We start from the raw sequence: 22900 nt of genomic DNA, 5'->3' as shown, positions 1-22900 counted from the left end.
ATCGGTGCTGGGCCCTCTGTTGTTTGTCATATATATTAATGACTTGGATGTGAATGTAAGGGGCATGATTAGTAAGTTTGCAGATGACACCAAAATTGGTGGTATAGTGGACAGTGAAGAAGGTTGTCTAAGGTTACAACAGTATATCAATCAACTGGGAAAGTGGGCAAGGGAATGGCAAATGGAATTTAAAGCAGACGAGTGTGAAGTGATGCATTTTGGGAAGTTAAACCAGGGCAGGACATATACAGTGAATGGCAGGGCCCTGGGGAGTGTTGTTGAGCAGAGAGACCTTGGGGTGCAAGTACATAGTTCCCTGAAAGTGGCAACACAGGTAGACAGGGTGGTGAAGAAGGTGCATGGCATTCTTGCCTTCAGCGGCCGAGACATTGAGTACAAGAGTTAACAAAGAACAAAGAACAGTACAGCACAGGAACAGGCCATTCGGCCCTCCAAGCCTGCGCCGATCTTGATGCCTGCCTAAACTAACACCTTCTGCAGTTCTGGGATCCATATCCCTCTATACCCTTCCTATTCATGTATTTGTCAAGATGTCTCTTAAACGTTGCTATTGTATCTGCTTCCACCACCTCCCCTGGCAGCAAGTTCCAGGCACTCACCACCCTCTGTGTAAAAAACTTGCCTCGCACATCCCCTCTAAACTTTGCCCCTCGCACCTTAAACCTATGTCCCCTAGTAACTGACTCTTCCACCCTGGGAAAAAGCTTCTGACTATCCATTCTGTCCATGCCGCTCATAACTTTGTAAACCTCTATCATGTCGCCCCTCCATCTCCGTCATTCCAGTGAAAAGAATCCGAGTTTTTCCAACCTCTCCTCATAGCTAATGCCCTCCAGACCAGGCAACATCCTGGTAAACCTCCTCTGTACCCTCTCCAAAGCCTCCACGTCCTTCTGGTAGTGTGGCAACCAGAATTGCACGCAATATTCTAAGTGTGGCCTAACTAAGGTTCTGTACAGCTGCAACATGACTTGCCAATTTTTATACTCTATGCCCCGACCGATAAAGGCAAGCATGCCGTATGCCTGCTTGACTACCTCATCCACCTGCGTCGCCACTTTCAGTGACCTGTGGACCTGTACGCCCAGATCTCTCTGCCTGTCAATACTCCTAAGGGTTCTGCCATTTACTGTATACCTCCCACCTGCATTAGACCTTCCAAAATGCATTACCTCACATTTGTCCGGATTAAACTCCAAATGCCATTTCTGCGCCCAAGTCTCCAACCAATCTATATCCTGCTGTATCCTCTGACAATCCTCACATTATCCGCAACTCCACCAACTTTTGTGTCGTCCGCAAACTTACTAATCAGACCAGCTACATTTTCCTCCAAATCATTTGTATATACTACAAACAGCAAAGGTCCCAGCAGTGATCCCTGCGGAACACCACTAGTCACATCCATCCATTCAGAAAAACACCCATCCACTGCTACCCTCTGTCTTCTATGACCGAGCCAGTTCTGTATCCATCTTGCCAGCTCACCTCTGATCCCGTTTGACTTCACCTTTTGTACCGGTCTGCCATGCGGGACCTTGTCAAAGGCTTTACTAAAGTTCATATAGATAACATCCACTGCCCTTCCTTCATCAATCATCTTCATGTAACATGGGAATTCATGTTACAGTTGTACATAACGTTGGTTCGGCTGCATATGGAGCACTGTGTGCAGTTCTGGTCGCCGCACTCCAGGAAAGATGTGATTAAGCTAGAGAGGGTGCAGAAAAGATTCACAAGGATGTTGCCTGGTTTAGAGGGCTTGAGTTATAAAGAGAGATTGGATAGGCTGGGTCTGTTTTCCCTAGAGCGAAGGAGGCTGAGAGGGGACAAGATAGAGGTATATAAAATTATGAGAGGCATAGATAGGGTAGATAGCCAGAGTCTGTTTCCCATGGTAGGGGTGACTAAAACTAGAGGGCATAGATTTAAGGTGAGAGGAGGAGGTTTAAAGGGGATCAAAGGGGTAAATTTTTCACACAAAGAATAGTGGGTATCTGGAAGGAGCTGCCTGAGGAGGTGGTGGAGGCAGGAACAGTAGTGACATTTAAGAGGCATCTGGACAGGTACTTGAATGAGCAAGGCATAGAGGGATATGGTATTAATGCAGGCAGGTGGGATTAGTATAGATTGGCATTATGGTCGGCATGGATGCGGTGGGCTGAAGGGCCTGTTTCTATGCTGTACGACTCTATGACGCTATGACTCGAATTAGGGATGGGCAATAAATGCTGGCCTAGTCAGCAACGGCCACATCCCATGAATAAACTTTTTTAAAAGTTGGTTTAGATCACAACCGGGCCCTATTGTTACTGGATTATGCTGTTGTATAAATTGATATTGGGCAGTACTTGGATGCTTCCAAACATAAGACACTAAGACACTTGTGGGTATAACCATCACTGTTGTACTCCAGAGCATTTCTAAAGCAAGACTCCAAATTGTAACAAATTCAGTTAACAATCAAAATTGAACTTGGGAATCACCTTGTCTGCATACTTGAGTACTGTATGAATCAGGAGTGAGCAAGGCAATTATTTTGTCGTTTAGTGAGCAACCATACACTATGTCCAATTAGTACACCTTTTATACAAGTATTGATTAATAACACTGAGGCTATAAGTTGTGGAGATTTTTAACCTGTGTTCTCTAATTATGTATTTAAACAACCCTGTAAATTAACCATTAGCAACTCGACAGAATGTAACAATCCTAGAACATTCTTAAAGCATCATTACCAAGATGTTGGGTATTATACTGCTCTCAACCTTGCATTTTGGTCTTCAGAATATGATGATCCTTGGAGATGTTCACTTCAAAATTCAACTTTCAGGCACCTTTTGTTTCTTTTGTTGTTCTCAGGGCCTATATCCATAAATATAACCTTGTCACAGAATAATTTTATGATTTTGATATAGGTTACTTGCACATGGCATCTTAAAATACCTTAACATTCCCCCTTATTCAATTCATTGAAATCCTTTCTCCTACAATCCACAGACTTAAAACCCAAATCTGGCAAAATACTGCAGATGCTGGAAATCTGAAACATAAACAAGAAATGCTGGAAATACTCCGCAGGTCTGGCAGCATCTGTGGAGAGAGAAGCAGAGTTAATGTTTCAGGTCAGTGATCCTTCTTCAGAACAGTATTTCCAGCATTTCTTGTTTGTGTTTCAGATTTCCAGCATCTGCAGTATTTTGCCAGATTTGGGTTTTAAGTCTGTGGATTGTAGGAGAAAGGATTTCAATGAATTGAATAAGGGGGAATGTTAAGGTATTTTAAGATGCCATGTGCAAGTAACCTATATCAAAATCATAAAATTATTCTGTGACAAGGTTATATTTATGGATATAGGCCCTGAGAACAACAAAAGAAACAAAAGGTGCCTGAAAGTTGAATTTTGAAGTGAACATCATACTCATCACACTCTGTGAAATAAAGAACTTTCTAAAATTTAGGCCCATAGGGTCCAAATTCAAATTGAGTAGGGGGGACAATGAGGTAAATAAAGCAGTGACACATAAACAAGAAATGCTGGAAATACTCCGCAGGTCTGGCAGCATCTGTGGAGAGAGAAGCAGAGTTAATGTTTCAGGTCAGTGATCCTTCTTCAGAACAGTATTTCCAGCATTTCTTGTTTGTGTGTCACTGCTTTATTTACCTCATTGTCCCCCCTACTCAATTTGAATTTGGACCCTATGGGCCTAAATTTTAGAAAGTTCTTTATTTCACAGAGTGTGATGAGTAGTAGAATATACTGCTTGGTAGATAATGGAGGCAAAATTTATGCATTCATTTCAGAGATAGCCAAATGCTGCTATTTGAAGGGTAGAGGATGTCTGAATGGATAAGATAGGATGGATGAAATGGTCTTCCTCATTATATTTATCTAGTAATCTTAGGAAATAACAGGACTAAGATGCCAATGGCTAATGAAAATGCAAGCTGCAGCATACCAATGAGGTCGCTTAGGGTGTTGTCTATATGGAGTGCTTTACTCATACCTAAAACAAAGATGTTAATCAACATGCCAGACACCGATGCACCAAGAACAAACTGCAGAGTAATGAATAAGTTGAAGGTTGGTGCAAACGCTGCTCCCATACCACTGGCTAGTTGAAGAAGCAGTGAGAGCAGAACAATTGGTCGTCGACCAAACCTACAAAAAAGAAAGGAACATGTTATTAAATGTACTTAGAGAGGTCACTCCATAACCACTGACCACCTCCAGGCGCGTATCCATTGTCTCTCGAGATAAGGAGGCCCAAAAGAAAAGAAAGAAAGAAGAAAGAAACTGGCCATTAGCAAAATCCTATCTTCTCAAGGACACCAGCACTAATAGTATAGTGCTGTAACTTCCTCTTGAACACTCAGGGCTGAATCCCAGTCTTGACTGTCAGTTCAAGCTCTTGCTCTCTGCTGGAGAGAGTTACTAGTGGCCTTTGCCAGTATAGTATTAGCCGAAGCAACACTGGGGATGGTACAATTAACTTCAATATCCAAGATTAAGAAGGGATGAGGGAAAATCAGTCTGTTCCTAATCCTTTTCCAGTAACTTCAGTTGGAAGCATGCATGTGTGGATGTCAGAGGAGGGTGGGATCAGGCTTGGCTCTGAAGTCTCTCATAATGTAATAGACTAACAACACTCAGAGAAAATAAGGAGCACAGAAATAGGATTAAATGGTAACTCTATTTGTTGGATGAAAAAGCCATTACTGAAATAGCTGCTCAAGCCAATGCTTCTTGACGATGCCCCATTTCAATGAAATTGAAATTATTTATGAAATAACATTTTTATTTCCATTTGATTTGCAGACTGAGAGAACCTATATTTTGTCTTCACCATAATGATGGTATCTCAATGCTACACATATTTTGTTGTTAACAAACAACATGTCCCATTTGCAATGCTTCATTTTGAGGATATAAAATCATAGAATCATATAGCACAAAAGGAGGCCATTCAGCCCATCAACCCTGTGCCAACTCTTTGAAAGAGCTATCCAATTAGTCTCACTTTCCTGCTCTTTCCCCATAGTCAATTAATTTGTTTCCTTTTCAAGCATATATTCAATTCCATTTTTAAAGTTACTCTGGAATCTGCTTCCACCCTCCTTTCAGACAGTACATTCCAGAGCATATAGTGCTGTTCACCCTTTGTTGTTGCTTTTAATCTTTGCACGTTTTATGCTCAGGGCATCCTGGGAGCAGGTATTGTGGTGTTCAATACCCTTGTTCTAACTTCACAGCATTCAGATCCAAGGGGGTTGCTTTTCCTCTTACTCAGTACATAGAAGAAAGGCAGATACGGAGGATTGTACACACATAAAGGGCCCTGTCTGATTTTGTGCTAATTTGAAGATCCTTTGAGCCTCACAACAGACATGCTCTTTTCCTTGCCCCAGCTTCCTCTGTGCTGCACCCAAGAAATCTGATATGAAGCATAATAAGAAGAAATTCTGCCCCAAGTTATTTACACCAGGACTGCCTGTTCTGAAGTGCAAAATACAGTAATAAGAGGTGGTGTGTAGGCCAATGCAGTGATCTATACCTCCTAAAGATTACAAATGACCAATAGGAAATGCTAGTGTACCGTTGTTTCTTACCTGTCTGCTAGGGGACCAAACAACAGGGCTCCAACAAAAAGTCCAAACATGGAAATGGACCGTGAGAGCTGATTTAACCAATTGTCATCACAAACCAAATCAAACTGGAAAAGAGAAAAACAATGCCAGTTAGAAACAGGGACTTAGTCAACTGAGGAGGGAAGTGAATGCATCTTCAAATACCATATCCTACCAACTTCATTAGCCTCAGACACTGCTCAAATCCACACACCTCCGTCACCCACCTGCTAACAATCTCTATCAATCAGGACTCAGACCTAACATTCATAGCTTCGCCTCACCCTCACACACACAGCACTGCTGCAAGCCTAACACCTATTTCTTAGAGGTGGTACCCACTCCCAGCTATTCAACCATGATATCACCATCAGCCAAATGGATTGCATGACACTCAGTGGCACATTTCCCTCGTCGGCATGTCCCACCATTGTGGAGGAGATCTTGCTAACCATTATTGGAACAGCCATTACTGAGGCCATAGCCAGCAGGGACTGAAAACATAGAAGATGACAGTATCCACATAACTAACCCTCTTTCTCACATCCAACTTCCCCCAATTCTCACACTATTTATGATTTACAAGCAGCAGAAGGGCACCTTTTACTCCTGCTCCCCAACCCAAATGACAATGTTACCCTTGTGCCTTTTTCCTTTCAGATATCCAAGAGTTTGGAACCTGACCAGACAGTGGAAGAACACCAAAAAGAAAGTGATGAAGACACAGCAGCATCACTTGATTTCACACCCACAGAAACCAGCTCAGATATTGACATCTTACAGGATGTTTTAGAGGCAGGATCTGCACCCGGTGAGACACCAGGGAAAAGTGGGCTGCAACCGTGGAGGGGGGGGGGGGGGGGGCAAGGGTCACACAGGTGGCAGCTCACCGGAGGGTGAGGTCACCCATAGGTTCCACTGCAGAAGACCCAGATAAGGACTTCAATGAGGCAGCCTACAGAAGAAAGCTGATGGGTATGCTCAATGAAATGCTTGGTGTATTAGGAAGCCTGTCAGAAAGCCTGCAGTCAATGTCAAGGAGCATGAAGAAGTCCAGCATTAACCTGGCATGGGGCTTTGTGCAGAACTTGGAGCCCATCCTTGCCAACATGGAAGTGGTGCCAACTCCATTTGCACACTTGTGGAACAATCATGATGCAGCATCTGATGGCCAATGTTGCAGCTTCCATTGCAGGAGAAACAGCAGCCACCCAATGTCTGAATGCTGCAGTAACAGCTCAGACTGCTGATGTGAAAGGTCAGAATGTGGCCATTATGACAGTGGATTATAGTGTGCAATCTGTCCTCCAACAGTTTACAAGGATTGCTGAGGCACCACACCAGGGAGGGTGGCAGTGATTCCATGGAGCAAGAACCTGCTGTACTCTCTCAGGAAGACAACATTCATCCTCTCACCCCTGCCGCTCCATCAGTGCCCTTGCTGTTACCATCAGCCAGCCCAGACTGCCACAGCCCATGGTGAGACGCTGCAGTCTGCATCCGGGCCTTCTGGGCTCAGAACTGCTCAAGGTTGTTGGCCAAGGCCAGTGCAGTCTCTTCCACTGAAAGTCAGCAGCCTTTCACCAGCTATGATGCAGCTACTGGAGTCGCACTGTGTAGCAGCACCAGGAGCTCTAGTACATGCAAAAGAACACAGAAGACAGGCACTAAAGGAAAAGCACAAGGGCCATTAGTTGACTTTTGTGTTGAAATATGGAAATTCTAAATTTGGTTTGGAATGTTTATTTTGTAATGGCTTTTATTTTTGCATTGTGGTCAAGTGGACACCGTGATGGTCAGAGGGAAGGGAAGGTGTGGGACCATTGTGAATGAGGAGTTGAGGTTGCGGTTATTGGTATCACACTTGGATGAGTTCTTCACGGACAGCACTGACCAAAAAGGACTGTCTAGGTTACCTCTCTCTTCCTCTTCATCCTCCTCCTGCTCCAGCTCCTCCTCCTCAGCTGTTCGCAGGATAGCTGATGGCAAGGGTCGTCCCCTCATAATGATGATGTTTTACAGGATTCAGGAGACGGCCACAAATCCAGACACTATGCTCTGCTGAGTACTGCAGGGCTCCTCCACATTGGTACACATCGGAAGCGTTATTTCAGCATGCCACATTGTCACTCTTCATGTAGCAGCATGCCTTTCATTGTATGCATGCTGCGCATATGTGTATTTGTTAGTTGGTAGCCCTTGTCACCCAGTAGTCACCATTTGGTAGCTCAAATGTAGCTGGCACAGCAGACTGCTGCAGAATGAAGGTATCAGGGCTGCTGCCAGAATACTGGGCATTCACCTATATGATTCGCTGCATATGGTCATACACCAGCTCGATGTTAAGGGAGTGGAAACCTTTTTGGTCCTGGTAGAGGGCAGAGTTGACGTGCAGTATTCGCAAAGCAATATGCGTGCAGTCAATGCTATGCTGCACCATGGGCAGACCTGAAATCCTATTGAAGCTAAGTGCTCACTTCGCCTGCAAGAGAGAATGAAATGTAATTAGTTGTTATTGAAGACAAAGCCTCAGTGATCTCCCTTATATAACAGTAGACACCAAACTGTGAGATGTTGCAAACGTATCCAACTCCAACCTGGAAAGAGCCAGATGCGTAAAAGCTCATCGCCGCTGTCACCTTCACATCCACTGGCAGTCCTTGTCCTGTTTTGAGATTACAGGGTTACAGTTGTGGTTGCAGCAGGTGGCAGATTTCAGTGAGGACATCCTTACTGAAGCACAGATATCTCACACACTGTTCTTCGTTGAGGTTCAGACAGGAGAATTGCTGCCTGAACACTCTGGGTGGATATAGCCTTCTGCTGAGACCCCTTCTCCCCCTCCCTCTTCCAGAAGCTTGTCCTGCTCTGTGTGACCTCTGTTCATTCTCCGTCATGCTGTATTCCAAGGGGAATGCCGAGTAGTGCACCCATGTCTGGGAGTTACTAGTTTGTACAGAAGCGTTGCAGCCACCAAAAGGTTCTCCAGCTCCTACCACATGACTGTTGCTGCTGAAAGTATGTTCAGCTGTTCAAGGGTAAAAGACTGCATTAGCTGGAGCATGGGACTCCAAAATGGCACTGGTAGCATCAAATCAGCATTGCACGCTGTTTGAAGTCACAATCTGCCTGTTTGCATACTTCCAGTGGACTTTCAATGCATGTGTTAATCCCCTCACCAATATGTGTGCATGCACCACGGCAGCCATTTTGGACCTCTAAGCGTGCCCGTAGTGCCCAAAACATGGATGAAAATAATCCCAATATCTCACCCACAAGTCCTTCAATATTTCCTTTCAATTATTTAGGATTAAGTAAGAAGATAATGTTGAGACCCATAAAAGTGGAGTTTGTGAACTGTGTAAATAATTGTGGGTTGTTAGTTACCTTGGCTGTTTTAATATCCTTACAGATATCTCTGTTGAGAGTCTAATATAGTTATACTTATACAGACTTACTGGGCCGTATTTTATTAGTGAGATACAATCCCGCCATCGGGACTGGAGAGGCACGTTGGGGGCAGGGGCGGACAGCAACATGCAATTCAGCAGCAGCTGGCTAATTAAGCCTAACGAGCCGTGACATCTGACCAATTGCGTGGTGGAGGTTGGGGCCGGAGGCAGGGAGCACAGCGCCAAGTGATGCTTCGGCAGGTACTTCCGCCATTTATAAAGTGCTGCCAGCCCTGCATTGAACTCTGCATTCTGAAGGCCTGGAAGAGGAGGAGGTCATAGTGGATATTTAGAGATGGCTGAGAGGAGCCCCTGAGCGGCCACACTTTCCTGATGCCTCTCTCCATGTGCTTTTGCAGGCTGCACAGGAGAGGTGGGACATCTTACTCCTGAGGGATGGAAGGAGGAGACCTGGGAGCCAAACCAAGTAGGCATGGCTGCAGATGACAGAGGTCCACAGCCGTGGGGTGACGCTGCACATATGGAGTTAGTGCCGCAAGCGGGTCAATGAGCTCATCCAGGCTGCGAGAGTGAGTATGAGAGAAATCTAGCTAGAAATATAAAAACAGTAAGAGTCTATAGATATTTAAAAAAGAAAAGAATTAATAAAGTGAGCATTGGTCCTATAGAAAGTGAGTCTGGAGAATTAATAAGGGAAAATAAGGAGATGGCAGATGAATTGAACAGGTATTTTGCATCAGTCTTCACTATTGAGGATACAAGTAACATCCTAGTATTAGCTGTAAGTTAGGAAATGGAAAGGAGGGAGGAATTCAAGAAAATTACAATCACCAGGGAAGTAGTACTGAGCAAATTGTTGGAGCTGTGGGCTGACAAGTCCCCAGGTGCTGATGGACTTCATCCTAGGGTGTTAAAAGAAGTGGCTAGTGAGATAGTTGATGCGTAAGTTTTAATTTTCCAAAACTCTCTAGATTCGGAGAAGATTCCATTAGATTGGAAAATAGTCAATGTATCTCCTTTATTTAGAAAGGGAGACAGATAGCAGGAAACTACAGGCAAGTTAGCTTAACATCTGTCATAGGGAAAATGTTAGAAGCTATTACTAAAGATGTGAAAGCAGGGTGGATGTGGAAAGGATGTTTCCCCTTGTGGGAGTATCTAGAACTAGGGGTCACTGTTTAAAAATAAGGGGTCACTCATTTCAGACAGAGATGAGGAGAAATTTTTCTCTGAGGGTCATGACTCTTTGAAACTCTCTTCCTCAAAAGGCATTGGAGGCAGAGTCTTTGAATATTTTAAAGGCAGAGGTAGATAGATTCTTGATGAGCAAGGGGGTGAAAGGTTATGGGGGGTAGGTGGGAATGTGGAGTTGAGGTTACAATCAGATCAGCCATGAACTTATTGAATGGCAGAGCAGGCTCGAGCGGCCAAGTGGCCTACTCCTGCTCCTAGCTCGTATGTACCTTTTAATGCCTTCATCCTCTTGGGCCTTGCATCTGCCAATCAGGAAGGCACGTTGAGAGGAGAGGGATCAACCCCCCAGTTGCGGTCAAAATGTCGGGGATGCAAGATAACTGACAGCAGCATGGTGAAGTGGCCCTGAAAGGTGACCTCTGCCACAGTGCAATCTCGCGACGTCCCTGGGATGTTTTGGGGGATGCCTTGTTGCAGGCAATGTAATCTCACTCTGCAGTCGTACTGTCAAAAGTTTGGAAGATTCAGCTCAACCTTTTCCCTCAGGGAACTGTTACATGGATTTTTAAAGGCGCTTAGGACTAAGTTCCTCATGTGAGACTATTAAGGAAGAAAGAATTGGCTTGTCAACAGAACAAAGTAAAGGGAAATGGAATGGATAGACGTGCTCTGCCGTGGAAATTGAAACCATGGAGTCCCATCAGAATGAGGTGTCAGCTTGAGGCTTTTGATCCAAAGTGGAAAGTTCAAACCCCTCTCCAGAGATTTGAGCATATAGTTTACACTATTACTTCAGTGCAGTACTGTTGATGGTTACACCAAGAACCTAGCTATACTCTCAGGTGGATGCAAAGCCCCCACATTATTATTCAAAGAACAGCAGTGGAGTTTGCCCCAGTGTCCTGGCCAACATCAATCCCCCAACATCACTAAATCAGATTATCTGGTCATTATCTCATTGCTGCTTGTGGGAACTGCTGTGCACAAATTGGCTGCCACGTTTCAGACATTACGACAGTGACTACGCTTCAAAAATACTTCATTAGCTGTAAAGACCTGTGGGATGTCCTGAGATTGCGAAAGGCACTGCAGCAACTCGGCAAGGCTTCTGCGATAGTGCCTTCCAAACCCGCAACCTCAACCGCCTAGAAGGAAAAGGGCTGTAGGCACATGGGATCATCACCAAATGCAGGCTTCCCTCCAGTCACATACTCTCCTAACTTGGGAATATATTGCTATTTTTTTTATCATTGCTGGGTCACCACACCTTACAGTACTGTGGGTGTGCCTTTAACAGACTGCAGTGGTTTAAGAAGGCTGCTCACCACCACCTTCTCAAGGACATTTAGAGACAGGCAATACATACCTGCCTTGCCAGTGATGCCGACATCCCATGAATGATTTGAAAAAAAGTGTTTATTTTTAGATTTTTAGATCAGAAAGCTTCCCTTAAGCAAATTAGTGGCTATCTTGCATAGAAGAACACCAATTACATTCACTTCTTCTGAAATAATAGGACTTTGTTACCCTGGGCCCCCAGAACACAGCAGGCTTCTGCCTGAATTTGAGATTCCAAAACTCTAAAATTCAGGAATTTTTTTATGATGTATCCAATATTAAAATTACTAAATTATATATACATATTACCAAAATATGTGTAGTGTATGTATTTCCTATTCAAAAACAATAATACTTCCTTTTATCAATATTTCCCAATTAAGTTTGCTCTGTCAATGCTCACAATGTAGTTGCAGACTTTAGCAACTAGATGGTTAAATGGAGCAAGTTATGACATTTGAAATAAAAACAAAAATTCCAGAAAAACTCAGCAGGACAGAAAGGTCCATGATAGAGTTGAAGGCAGGAGAGATTAAATGACAAAAAGGATGATGGTGCAAGGTAGAAGGAGATGGTAATGGGACAAATAAATAAACAAAAGGTCAAGTTAGAGGAACTGTAAATGAGAAAAGCAGAATCATCACCAACAGCTGTTGTCCAAGAAGAGGCAAATGTTATCTGAAATTTCCCTTTGTTCTCTCCTCCCCTCCCTCTTTTCCTGCTGCTATACCTGATCAAATACTATTACATCTCTAACTTTTTCCAGTTCTGAAGGTCATCGACTTGGACTGTTAACGGTTTCCCTCTCTGAAGATGCTGCCTGACTTGTTGAATTTTTTCAGCATTTTCTGTTTTTATTTCAGATTTCCATCATCTGCATTACTTTGCTTTTGTATGTGTTATGAAGTCTTTCTGCAGCCTCCATCACCATCTTGTGTATATATATATATTTTAAATGTTCACTAATCAAGTGAACAATGGCAACACCATAGATATTTACCAAGAACGCGATAAGAACATTTGAAGTGAGGCAAATTCTGTTTGGCCCAAGCTCACTTGTACCGACAGTCCATGTCCTTAACTTGAAATGACATCATCACCATCTTAAACTTTCAATACCCAAAAGCAATCAACAAGTAAGAAATGGAAATAAATATTTCTTCCTGAGCTCCTAAAAGGCATTTTTAGGCAGCATTTGCTGACAACGTAACCACTAGGTGGTGCAGTACTAGCACATGCGCAAATGCAGCCTCTTCTACTGAAACTTCACTGTCTGCAATGTTCAAGCAGCTGCCAGGATTAAAGATGGCGCTGCTCAATTTATCACAGAAAAACAACTTCAACCTGAAAATCCCCTCAAAGGCTGCCATCGCCGCCTCCATTACACCTCCAACAGTCCCCCACTCCCCCCGCCATTGAGCTTCTCTCTCTCGGTTCCTCCTGCCCCGTCTTCTCACTGCTGGCTCCCTGTTGCCTTCCCTTAAGCACTCGTTACAGCCTTGCCGTTTCCACCCCCCCAGCCGCTTGCTCCAGACCTAACCAATGTGATCCCACTCCCCTCGGACGATTGTTCCCTGCCCCTCACTTCCCACCCCAAGCCCCGCCACCCCACTCTCTGGCCACTCGCTCTCCGCCCCCCCCCACCCCCCCAGACGAGCGAGTGGCCAAGCGGAGGGAAGTGGCGCAGCCTAGAGTTAGCGTCTGGAGGAGGGAGGGGGAAACAGGGAGCGGGAAACAACTGGTAGAGGAGAGTGGGGGCAGAGCAGTGGCAAGGTCTGGAGTGAGCGCTGAGGGGGGATAGCAGCCAGTGGGGAGGAGGAGGGAGGGGGAGAAAGCGCAAGGCCTGGAGCGAGTGACCGAGGAGGGAGAGTGGCCAGTGGGGCAGGAGTAGCTGACTTGGGGGGAGTGAGTGGCGGGGATCGAGCTCCAGCCTCAAAGTTCCCTATTCGATGACGTTGGCGTTATGCAATGACGTTGGCATTATGCAATGATGCTTTCCCGCGCATGCGTTAGTTAGTCCTGGCAGGATGTAGGCTGCACATACGCAGCATCTCACTGACAGCAGGAGACCGTTTGCTCATGTGCGCAGCTTGCAGCGCTCTGATGACGTCAGCAGGCTTCTGCGTTGTCAGGAGTCACTTTGTTTTTTTATTTATTTCATGGGATGTGGGCATCGCTGGCCAGGCCAGCATTTATTGCTCATCCCTAATTGCCCTTGAGAAGGTGGTGGTGAGCTGCCTTCTTGAACCGCTGCAGTCCATGTGGTGCAGGTACACCGACAGTGCTGCTAGGAAGGGAGGTCCAGGACTTTGACCCGTTGACAGTGAAGGAACGGCGATATATTTCCAAGTCAGGATGATGTGTGGCTTGGAGGGGAACTTGCAGATGGCGGTATTCCCATGCATCAGCTTCCCTTGTCACTCTAGGTGGAACAGCTCACCAGTTTGGAAGGTGCTGTCCGAGGAGGGGTGGTGGGTTGCTGCAGTGAGTCTAGGATACCAATCGCTCTGTTGTTGTTGGCATCCTTCCATCTATGAAAGATGATGGACATGCAGCAAACCATCCATTTAGGTGGGGTGTCTTCTCTTGATGTGCCTTTGCTGCTGGCTTTGAAAGCCAATCCTTGAGAGGCAGATTCTGCCGCCAAGTGCCGCTGTTTTTTTTTATTCATTCACGGGATGTGGGTGTCGCTAGCCAAGCCAGCATTTATTGCCCATCCCTAATTGCCCTTGAGAAGGTGGTGGTGAGCTACCTTCTTGAACCACTGCAGTCCATGGGAGGTAGGTACACTCACAGTGCTGTTAGGAAGGGAGTTCCAAGATTTTGACCCAGCAACAGTGAAGGAACTGTGATATAGTTCCAAGTCAGGATGGTATGTGAGTTGGAGGGGAACTTGCAGGTGGTGGTGTTCCCATACATTTGCTGCCCTTGTCCTTCTAGTTGGTAGAGGTCGCGGGTTTGGAAGGTGCTGTCTAAGGAGCCTTGGTGTGTTGCTGCAGTGCATTTTGTAGATGGTACACACTGCTGCCACTGTGCGTCGGTGCTGGAGTGAGTAAATGTTTGTAGATGGGGTGCCAATCAAGCTGGCTGCTTTGTCCCGGATGGTGTCGAGCTTCTTGAGTGTTGTTGGAGCTGCACCAATCCAGGCAAGTGGAGAGTATTCCATCACACTTCTGACTTGTGCCTTGTAGATGGCGGACAGGCTTTGGGGAGCCAGGAGGTGGGTTACTCGCCGCAGGATTCCTAGCTTCTGACCTGCTCTTGTAGCCACGGTATTCATATGGCTACTCCAGTTCAGTTTCTGGTCAATGGTAGCCCCTAGGATGTTGATAGTGGGGGATTCAGCAATGGTAATGCCATTGAATGTCAAGGGGAGATGGTGAGATTCTCTCTTGTTGGAGATGGTCTTTGCCTGGCACTTGTTTAGCGTGAATGTTACTTGCCACTTATCAGCCCAAGCCTGGATATTGTCCAGGTCTTGCTGCATTTCTACACGGACTGCTTCAGTATCTGAGGAGTCGCGAATGGTGCTGAACACTGTGCAATCATCAGCGAACATCCCCACTTCTGACCTTATGATTGAAGGAAGGTCATTGATGAAGCAGCTGAAGATGGTTGGGCCTAGGACACTAACCTGAGGAACTCCTGCAGTGATGTACAGGAACTGAGATGATTGACCTCCAACAACCACAGCCATCTTCCTTTGCGCTAGGTATGACTCCAACCAGCAGAGAGTTTTCCCCGATTCCCATTGACCTCAGTTTTGTTAGGGTTCCTTGATGCCATACTCGGTCAAATGCTGCCTCGATGTCAAGGGCAGTTACTCTCACCTCACCTCGAGTTCAGCTCTTTTGTCCATGTTTGAACCAAGGCTATAATGAGGTCAGGAGCTGAGTGGCCCTGGCGGAACCCAAACTGAGCATCACTGAGCAGGTTATTGCTCGCAAGTACTGCTTGATGGCACTGACACCTTCCATCACTTTACTGATGATTGTGAGTAGGCTGATGGGGCAGTAATTGGCCAGGTTGGACTTGTCCTGCTTTTTGTGTACAGGACATACCTGGGTAATTTTCCACATTGCAGGGTGGATGCCAGTTTTGTAGCTGTAGAAGAACAGCTTGGCTAGGGGCGTGGCAAGTTCTGGAGCACAGGTCTTCAGTACTATTGCTGGAATATTGTCAGGATCCATAGCCTTTGCAGTATCCAGTGCCTTCAGTCATTTCTTGATATCACGCGGAGTGAATCCAATTGGCTGAAGTCTAGCATCTGTGATGCTTGGGACTTCAGGAGGAGGCTGAGATGAATCATCAACTCGGCACTTCGGGCTGAAGATTGTTGCAAATGCGTCATCCTTTTCTTTCGCACTGATGTGCTGGGCTCCCCCATCATTGAGGATGGGGACATTTGTGGAGCCACCTCCTCCAGTTAGTTGTTTAATTGTCCACCACCATTCACAGCTGGATGTGGCAGGACTGCAGAGCTTAGATCTCATCCGTTGGTTATGGGATCGCTTAGCTCTGTCTATCGCATGCTGCTTATGCAGTTTGGCATGCAAGTAGTCCTGTGTTGTAGCTTCACCAGGTTGATACCTCATTTTGAGGTAAGCCTGTTGCCACTCCTGGCATGTCCTCCTGCTCTTTTCATTGAACCATGAAGCTGCCAAAGAAACTGGTCATTACGGTAGTGCACACTAGTCCACAAGATGTGTCGCCATTTCCCTCTTTCACCAGCTAGTGACTCCCAGCTGTGATAGTCGACATTTAGGGCCTTCATGTCACACTTGCAAGCATCCTTGGATCTCTCACTGGTAATCTGGCTCCAGCTACGTCACCATACAGAAGGTCCTTATGTGACCGTCTTCTACCCTGCAGACGTGTCTGATCCACCGAAGCCGCCTCTGTTTGATTAGTGCCAACACACTTCATTCTTATGGCACCAAGATGGCTCCGGGGCAGTCAGCTCCCTAGGGAACTCCTTACTGTTCATGTTTACCAATCGCTATAATGCGCTACAAGCTGGTTAAAATTCAGCGAATACCTCTCCTGTCGCTTAACCCATTTCCCCACTTTAGAACAGCTTATCTTTTCACATCACGGGACACTCAGCTGATCCGCTGGCCTGCAAACAACTGAGTGAAATACCTACAAGTATTCAAATAGTTCGCAAATAAAAAGTTTGGGCGTGAGTCTCAGAAGTGCTGTCGGAGTAGTTTGAAATGATTTGTCCAACCCTAAACTAGCAGAACGCAATGCAAAATTCATTCCTATCAGGCCAGTACTGCTTAACTGCGCTTGCTGCATTATTCAGCAACAGCAGTCTGCAGATGGCATTCTCCCTTTATTGAGTCATGTTACAGAAGCAGGGAATTTTGCCATCAAGCGAGTACATTTCATACGTGAGCCACTGTCTGATCCCATTCTCCTGCTCACTTCCTTTGCCTAGTATTTCTCTTTTCTCGGGAATTGCATTTTAAAGCCATTTAATTTGGGGTTAACACCAGTCTGTGGCAGACCGTTCCACACGTTAACTACCTACAGCGCACGGGTGGAATCAAAAGCAGAACTCTACATATTTTAAATAAAAATACAAACCTCTGTAACTAAAGTCGAGACATATTGTGAGGTGTCGTATACCCATCCCTCTTCACATGCTACCGTGGATCTGTTTCTGTGTAACCGGATCCAATCGATATCCTCATCTCGATTCGGCATGTACATTTCACATTTCTGGTAAGACCCATTTTTTTCCATCGGGACGGTTAATAGCAACTGTTCTTCTTTAGCTAATCCAGCACTGATGTTCAGGATCCAGTTGGTCTGACAGTAATGTTGGACACTCGCACCAGTAAAAATCTGAGCAAACAGGTGGAACGCCATGAACATCTGTGGCAAACATGTCAACACCAGCAAACGTTTTTGAAATGGACCAAATTCCCCCACAGCTTTAAGAATTTCTCCAAAAGCATTCATCTCCTCTCCCCCCCCCCCCCCCCCCCAAATCGTGTCAATTCTAAAGCAGCCAACGTACAAAGTCTGAGCTATAAAACAGCGACTGAATTAATGCTCAAACAGAGATGTCCACAATTAATCACAGTCTCTCGATTTCAGTTAATCGTTGCTACGACGTGTTAACAAAACGAGAGGATGTTAACTCACGGCACAGATCAATATTGTACATTTGCAGAGTTAAGGACAAACGACATTACAGGTTCAGTTGTGTTTGTAAAGAGTGAGCCAATAGATCAAAGGTAACAGTGATCCCACAGGGTCTTACATCAAAATACTGGCAGCAACTTTTTTTTAATTGGTTCATGGGATGTGGGCGTGACTGGCAAGACCAACATTTATCACCCATCCCTAATTGCTCTTGAGGTGGTGGTGAACGGCCTTCTTCAACCGCTGCAGTCCCTACGGTGAAACTACATCCACATTATTGTTCGGGAGGGAGTTTCAGCATTTTGACCCAGCCAGAGTGAAGGAAAGGGGACATAATTCCAAGCAAGATGGGGAGTGACTTGGAGCATAACTTGCAGCTGATAATTTTCCCATGCAACCTGCCCTTTTTCTTCTAGGTGTTGTGGGATTGCTTAGTTTTCTGTAGAGCACATTGCTTCTGCTGTTTAGTATGCATGTAGACCTGTGTTATAGCTTGACCAGATTTACACCTCATTTTAGATAACCCTGGTCCTGCTCCTGGTAGACTCTTCTACACTCCTCATTGAACCTGGGTTGATCCATTGTCATGATGGTAATAGTAAATTGAGGGATATGCCAGGTGATGAGGGTACAGATTGCAATGGAATACAACTCTGCTGCTGCTGATGGCCCACAACCTCTCATAGAATCATAGGATCATTACAGCACAGAAGGCGACCATTTGACCCAGCGTGTCCGTGCTGACCCTTCTAAGGAGCAATTAACGTGTTGCCACATCCCCGCTGTCACCCCATATCCCTGCACATTCCTCCTCCAGATATTTAGAATATTTTAGAAAAGGTTGAAAAATTTATGGCAGAGAAGGAGGCCATTCTGCTCATCATGTCTGCGCCAACCGAAAAATGAAGCACCCAGCCTAATCCTATTTTCCAGCACTTGGTCCGTATCCCTGGAGGTTACGGGACTTCAGGTGCATATCCAGACATCTTTTAAATGAGTTGAGGCTTTCTTCTATTACCTTTTCAGGATGTGAGTTCCAGACCCCCACCACCCTCTGGGTGATAAAAAATCTTTCTCACCTCTCCTCTAATCCTTCTACCAAGCACTTTAAATCTATGCTCCCCAGTCACTGACCTCTCCGCTAAGGGAAATAGATCCTTTCCATCCACTCTGTCCAGGCCCTTCACAACCTTGTACACCTCAATCAAATCTCCCTTTAGCCTCCTTTGTTCCAAGGAAAACAAACCCAACCTATCAGTGCAGCAGCTTTTTCGGGAGCAGCGTGTGAGCGAGTGAGCAGCTGGGAAAGTCCGTTTGAAAGTAAATTTAATTTCCTTTTGTTTTTCGGCGGAGGCCAGGGGGCTGCTGGGTAAGTAAAACACTATATATTTGGGCGGTTTAAAATAACTTTCCTTTCAGTGCAGCAGCTTTTTCGGGAGCAGCGTGTGAGCGAGTGAGCAGCTGGGAAAGTCCGTTTGAAAGTAAATTTAATTTCCTTTTGTTTTTCGGCGGAGGCCAGGGGGCTGCTGGGTAAGTAAAACACTATATATTTGGGCGGTTTAAAATAACTTTCCTTTCAGTGCAGCAGCTTTTTCGGGAGCAGCGTGTGAGCGAGTGAGCAGCTGGGAAAGTCCGTTTGAAAGTAAATTTAATTTCCTTTTGTTTTTCGGCGGAGGCCAGGGGGCTGCTGGGTAAGTAAAACACTATATATTTGGGCGGTTTAAAATAACTTTCCTTTCAGTGCAGCAGCTTTTTCGGGAGCAGCGTGTGAGCGAGTGAGCAGCTGGGAAAGTCCGTTTGAAAGTAAATTTAATTTCCTTTTGTTTTTCGGCGGAGGCCAGGGGGCTGCTGGGTAAGTAAAACACTATATATTTGGGCGGTTTAAAATAACTTTCCTTTCAGTGCAGCAGCTTTTTCGGGAGCAGCGTGTGAGCGAGTGAGCAGCTGGGAAAGTCCGTTTGAAAGTAAATTTAATTTCCTTTTGTTTTTCGGCGGAGGCCAGGGGGCTGCTGGGTAAGTAAAACACTATATATTTGGGCGGTTTAAAATAACTTTCCTTTCAGTGCAGCAGCTTTTTCGGGAGCAGCGTGTGAGCGAGTGAGCAGCTGGGAAAGTCCGTTTGAAAGTAAATTTAATTTCCTTTTGTTTTTCGGCGGAGGCCAGGGGGCTGCTGGGTAAGTAAAACACTATATATTTGGGCGGTTTAAAATAACTTTCCTTTCAGTGCAGCAGCTTTTTCGGGAGCAGCGTGTGAGCGAGTGAGCAGCTGGGAAAGTCCGTTTGAAAGTAAATTTAATTTCCTTTTGTTTTTCGGCGGAGGCCAGGGGGCTGCTGGGTAAGTAAAACACTATATATTTGGGCGGTTTAAAATAACTTTCCTTTCAGTGCAGCAGCTTTTTCGGGAGCAGCGTGTGAGCGAGTGAGCAGCTGGGAAAGTCCGTTTGAAAGTAAATTTAATTTCCTTTTGTTTTTCGGCGGAGGCCAGGGGGCTGCTGGGTAAGTAAAACACTATATATTTGGGCGGTTTAAAATAACTTTCCTTTCAGTGCAGCAGCTTTTTCGGGAGCAGCGTGTGAGCGAGTGAGCAGCTGGGAAAGTCCGTTTGAAAGTAAATTTAATTTCCTTTTGTTTTTCGGCGGAGGCCAGGGGGCTGCTGGGTAAGTAAAACACTATATATTTGGGCGGTTTAAAATAACTTTCCTTTCAGTGCAGCAGCTTTTTCGGGAGCAGCGTGTGAGCGAGTGAGCAGCTGGGAAAGTCCGTTTGAAAGTAAATTTAATTTCCTTTTGTTTTTCGGCGGAGGCCAGGGGGCTGCTGGGTAAGTAAAACACTATATATTTGGGCGGTTTAAAATAACTTTCCTTTCAGTGCAGCAGCTTTTTCGGGAGCAGCGTGTGAGCGAGTGAGCAGCTGGGAAAGTCCGTTTGAAAGTAAATTTAATTTCCTTTTGTTTTTCGGCGGAGGCCAGGGGGCTGCTGGGTAAGTAAAACACTATATATTTGGGCGGTTTAAAATAACTTTCCTTTCAGTGCAGCAGCTTTTTCGGGAGCAGCGTGTGAGCGAGTGAGCAGCTGGGAAAGTCCGTTTGAAAGTAAATTTAATTTCCTTTTGTTTTTCGGCGGAGGCCAGGGGGCTGCTGGGTAAGTAAAACACTATATATTTGGGCGGTTTCTGAACCCGAGACACCACACTTGTAGTGTCTCCCACCCGCCCTCCTCCTCTAACCAAAAAAAAGGACTCGGTGGGGTGTTTATAAGGTAAGGCTTTTTCGATTTCTCTGGTTTTATTGTGATTGGTAAAAACTTTTCGTTCCTTTTTCATTTAACTAAGTTTAAACTTAAGATTAAAAATGGCAGGAGATCTCAGACCCGTATCATGCTCCTCTTGCTCAATGTGGGAGCTCAGGGACATGGCTGATGACCCTGACTCCTTCACGTGCAGGAAGTGTGTCCAGCTGCAGCTCTTGTTAGACCGCATGACGGCTCTCGAGCTGCGGATGGACTCACTTTGGAGCATGCGCGATGCTGAGGAGGTCGTGGATAGCACGTTTAGTGAATTGGTCACACCGCAGATTAGGATTGCTGAGGGAGAAAGGGAATGGGTGACCAAAAGGCAGAGAAAGAGCAGGAAGGCAGCGCAGGAGTCCCCTGCGGTCATCTCCCTCCAAAACAAGTATACCGTTTTGGATACTGTTGAGGGAGATGGCTCACCAGGGGAAGGCAGCAGTAGCCAGGTCCATGGCACCGTGGCTGGCTCTGCTGTTCCGAAGGGCGGGAAAAAGAGTGGAAGGGCTATAGTCGTAGGGGATTCGATTGTAAGGGGAGTAGATAGGCGGTTCTGTGGTCGAAAACGAGGCTCCCGAATGGTATGTTGCCTCCCAGGTGCACGGGTCAGGGACGTCTCAGATCGGCTGCAGAACATTCTAAAGGGGGAGGGTGAACAGCCAGTTGTCATTGTGCACATAGGCACTAATGATATAGGTAAAAAACGGGATGAGGTCCTACATGCAGAGTTTAGGGAGTTAGGAGCCAAGTTAAAAAGTAGGACCTCAAAGGTAGTAATCTCAGGATTACTACCAGTGCCACGTGATAGTCAGAGTAAAAATGAAAGAATAGTCAGGATGAATGCGTGGCTTGAGAGATGGTGCAGGAAGGAGGGGTTCAGATTTTTGGGACATTGGGACCGGTTCTGGGGGAGGTGGGACTATTACAAATTGGACGGTCTACACCTGGGCCGGACTGGAACCAATGTCCTTGGAGGTGCTTTTGCTAACGCTGTTGGGGAGGGTTTAAACTAATGTGGCAGGGGGATGGGAACCAATTGAGGTCAGTTGACAGTAAGGAGGTAGTAACAAAAGCCTGTAAGGAACTAGATAATGAAGTCAGTGTGACTAAGGGGAAGAGCAGGCAGGGAGCAGATGATGAATATAAAGGGACTGGTGGTCTGAGGTGCATTTGTTTTAATGCAAGAAGTGTAGTAGGTAAGGCAGATGAACTTAGGGCTTGGATTAGTACCTGGGAGTATGATGTTATTGCTATTACTGAGACTTGGTTGAGGGAAGGGCATGATTGGCAACTAAATATCCCAGGATATCGATGCTTCAGGCGGGATAGAGAGGGAGGTAAAAGGGGTGGAGGAGTTGCATTACTGGTCAAAGAGGATATCACAGCTGTGCTGAAGGAGGGCACTATGGAGGACTCGAGCAGTGAGGCAATATGGACAGAACTCAGAAATAGGAAGGGTGCGGTAACAATGTTGGGGCTGTACTACAGGCCTCCCAACAGCTAGCGTGAGATAGAGGTACAAATATGTAAACAGATTATGGAAAGATGTAGGAGCAACAGGGTGGTGGTGATAGGAGATTTTAATTTTCCCAACATTGACTGGGATTCGCTTAGTGTTAGAGGTCCAGATGGAGCAGAATTTGTAAGGAGCATCCAGGAGGGTTTTCTAGAGCAGTATGTAAATAGTCCAACTCGGGAAGGGGCCATACTGGACCTGGTGTTGGGGAATGAGCCCGGCCAGGTTGTTGAAGTTTCAGTAGGGGACTACTTTGGGAATAGTGATCACAATTCCGTAAGCTTTAAAATACTCATGGACAAAGACGAGAGTGGTCCAAAAGGGAGAGTGCTAGATTGGGGGAAGGCCAA

General features: G+C 45.7%; 1 protein-coding gene across 2 annotated transcripts in view; it reads right to left on the bottom strand.

Annotated features, from left to right (window-relative positions):
• Positions 1-17835, bottom strand: part of slc22a13b (solute carrier family 22 member 13b) — a 55258-nt gene extending 37423 nt beyond the window's left edge. The window contains exons 1-4 of one of the 2 annotated variants that reach the window (XM_068031433.1): positions 17751-17835; positions 17187-17447; positions 5632-5735; positions 4029-4183 (exon numbers count right to left, since the gene is read on the bottom strand). In XM_068031433.1, the coding sequence (XP_067887534.1) occupies positions 4029-4183; positions 5632-5735; positions 17187-17345 (418 nt within the window). In that variant the 5' untranslated portion in view covers positions 17346-17447; positions 17751-17835. Of the gene's footprint in view, positions 1-4028; positions 4184-5631; positions 5736-17186; positions 17580-17750 lie in introns of those variants that run through there. The other variant, XM_068031434.1, reaches the window with a different exon arrangement.
• Positions 17836-22900: the final 5065 nt, after the last annotated feature.

Source organism: Heterodontus francisci, chromosome 5, assembly GCF_036365525.1.
Source record: "Heterodontus francisci isolate sHetFra1 chromosome 5, sHetFra1.hap1, whole genome shotgun sequence".
In the NCBI taxonomy this organism is placed as follows: Eukaryota; Metazoa; Chordata; class Chondrichthyes; order Heterodontiformes; family Heterodontidae; genus Heterodontus; species Heterodontus francisci.
This window is presented reverse-complemented; position numbering and strand designations above follow the sequence as displayed.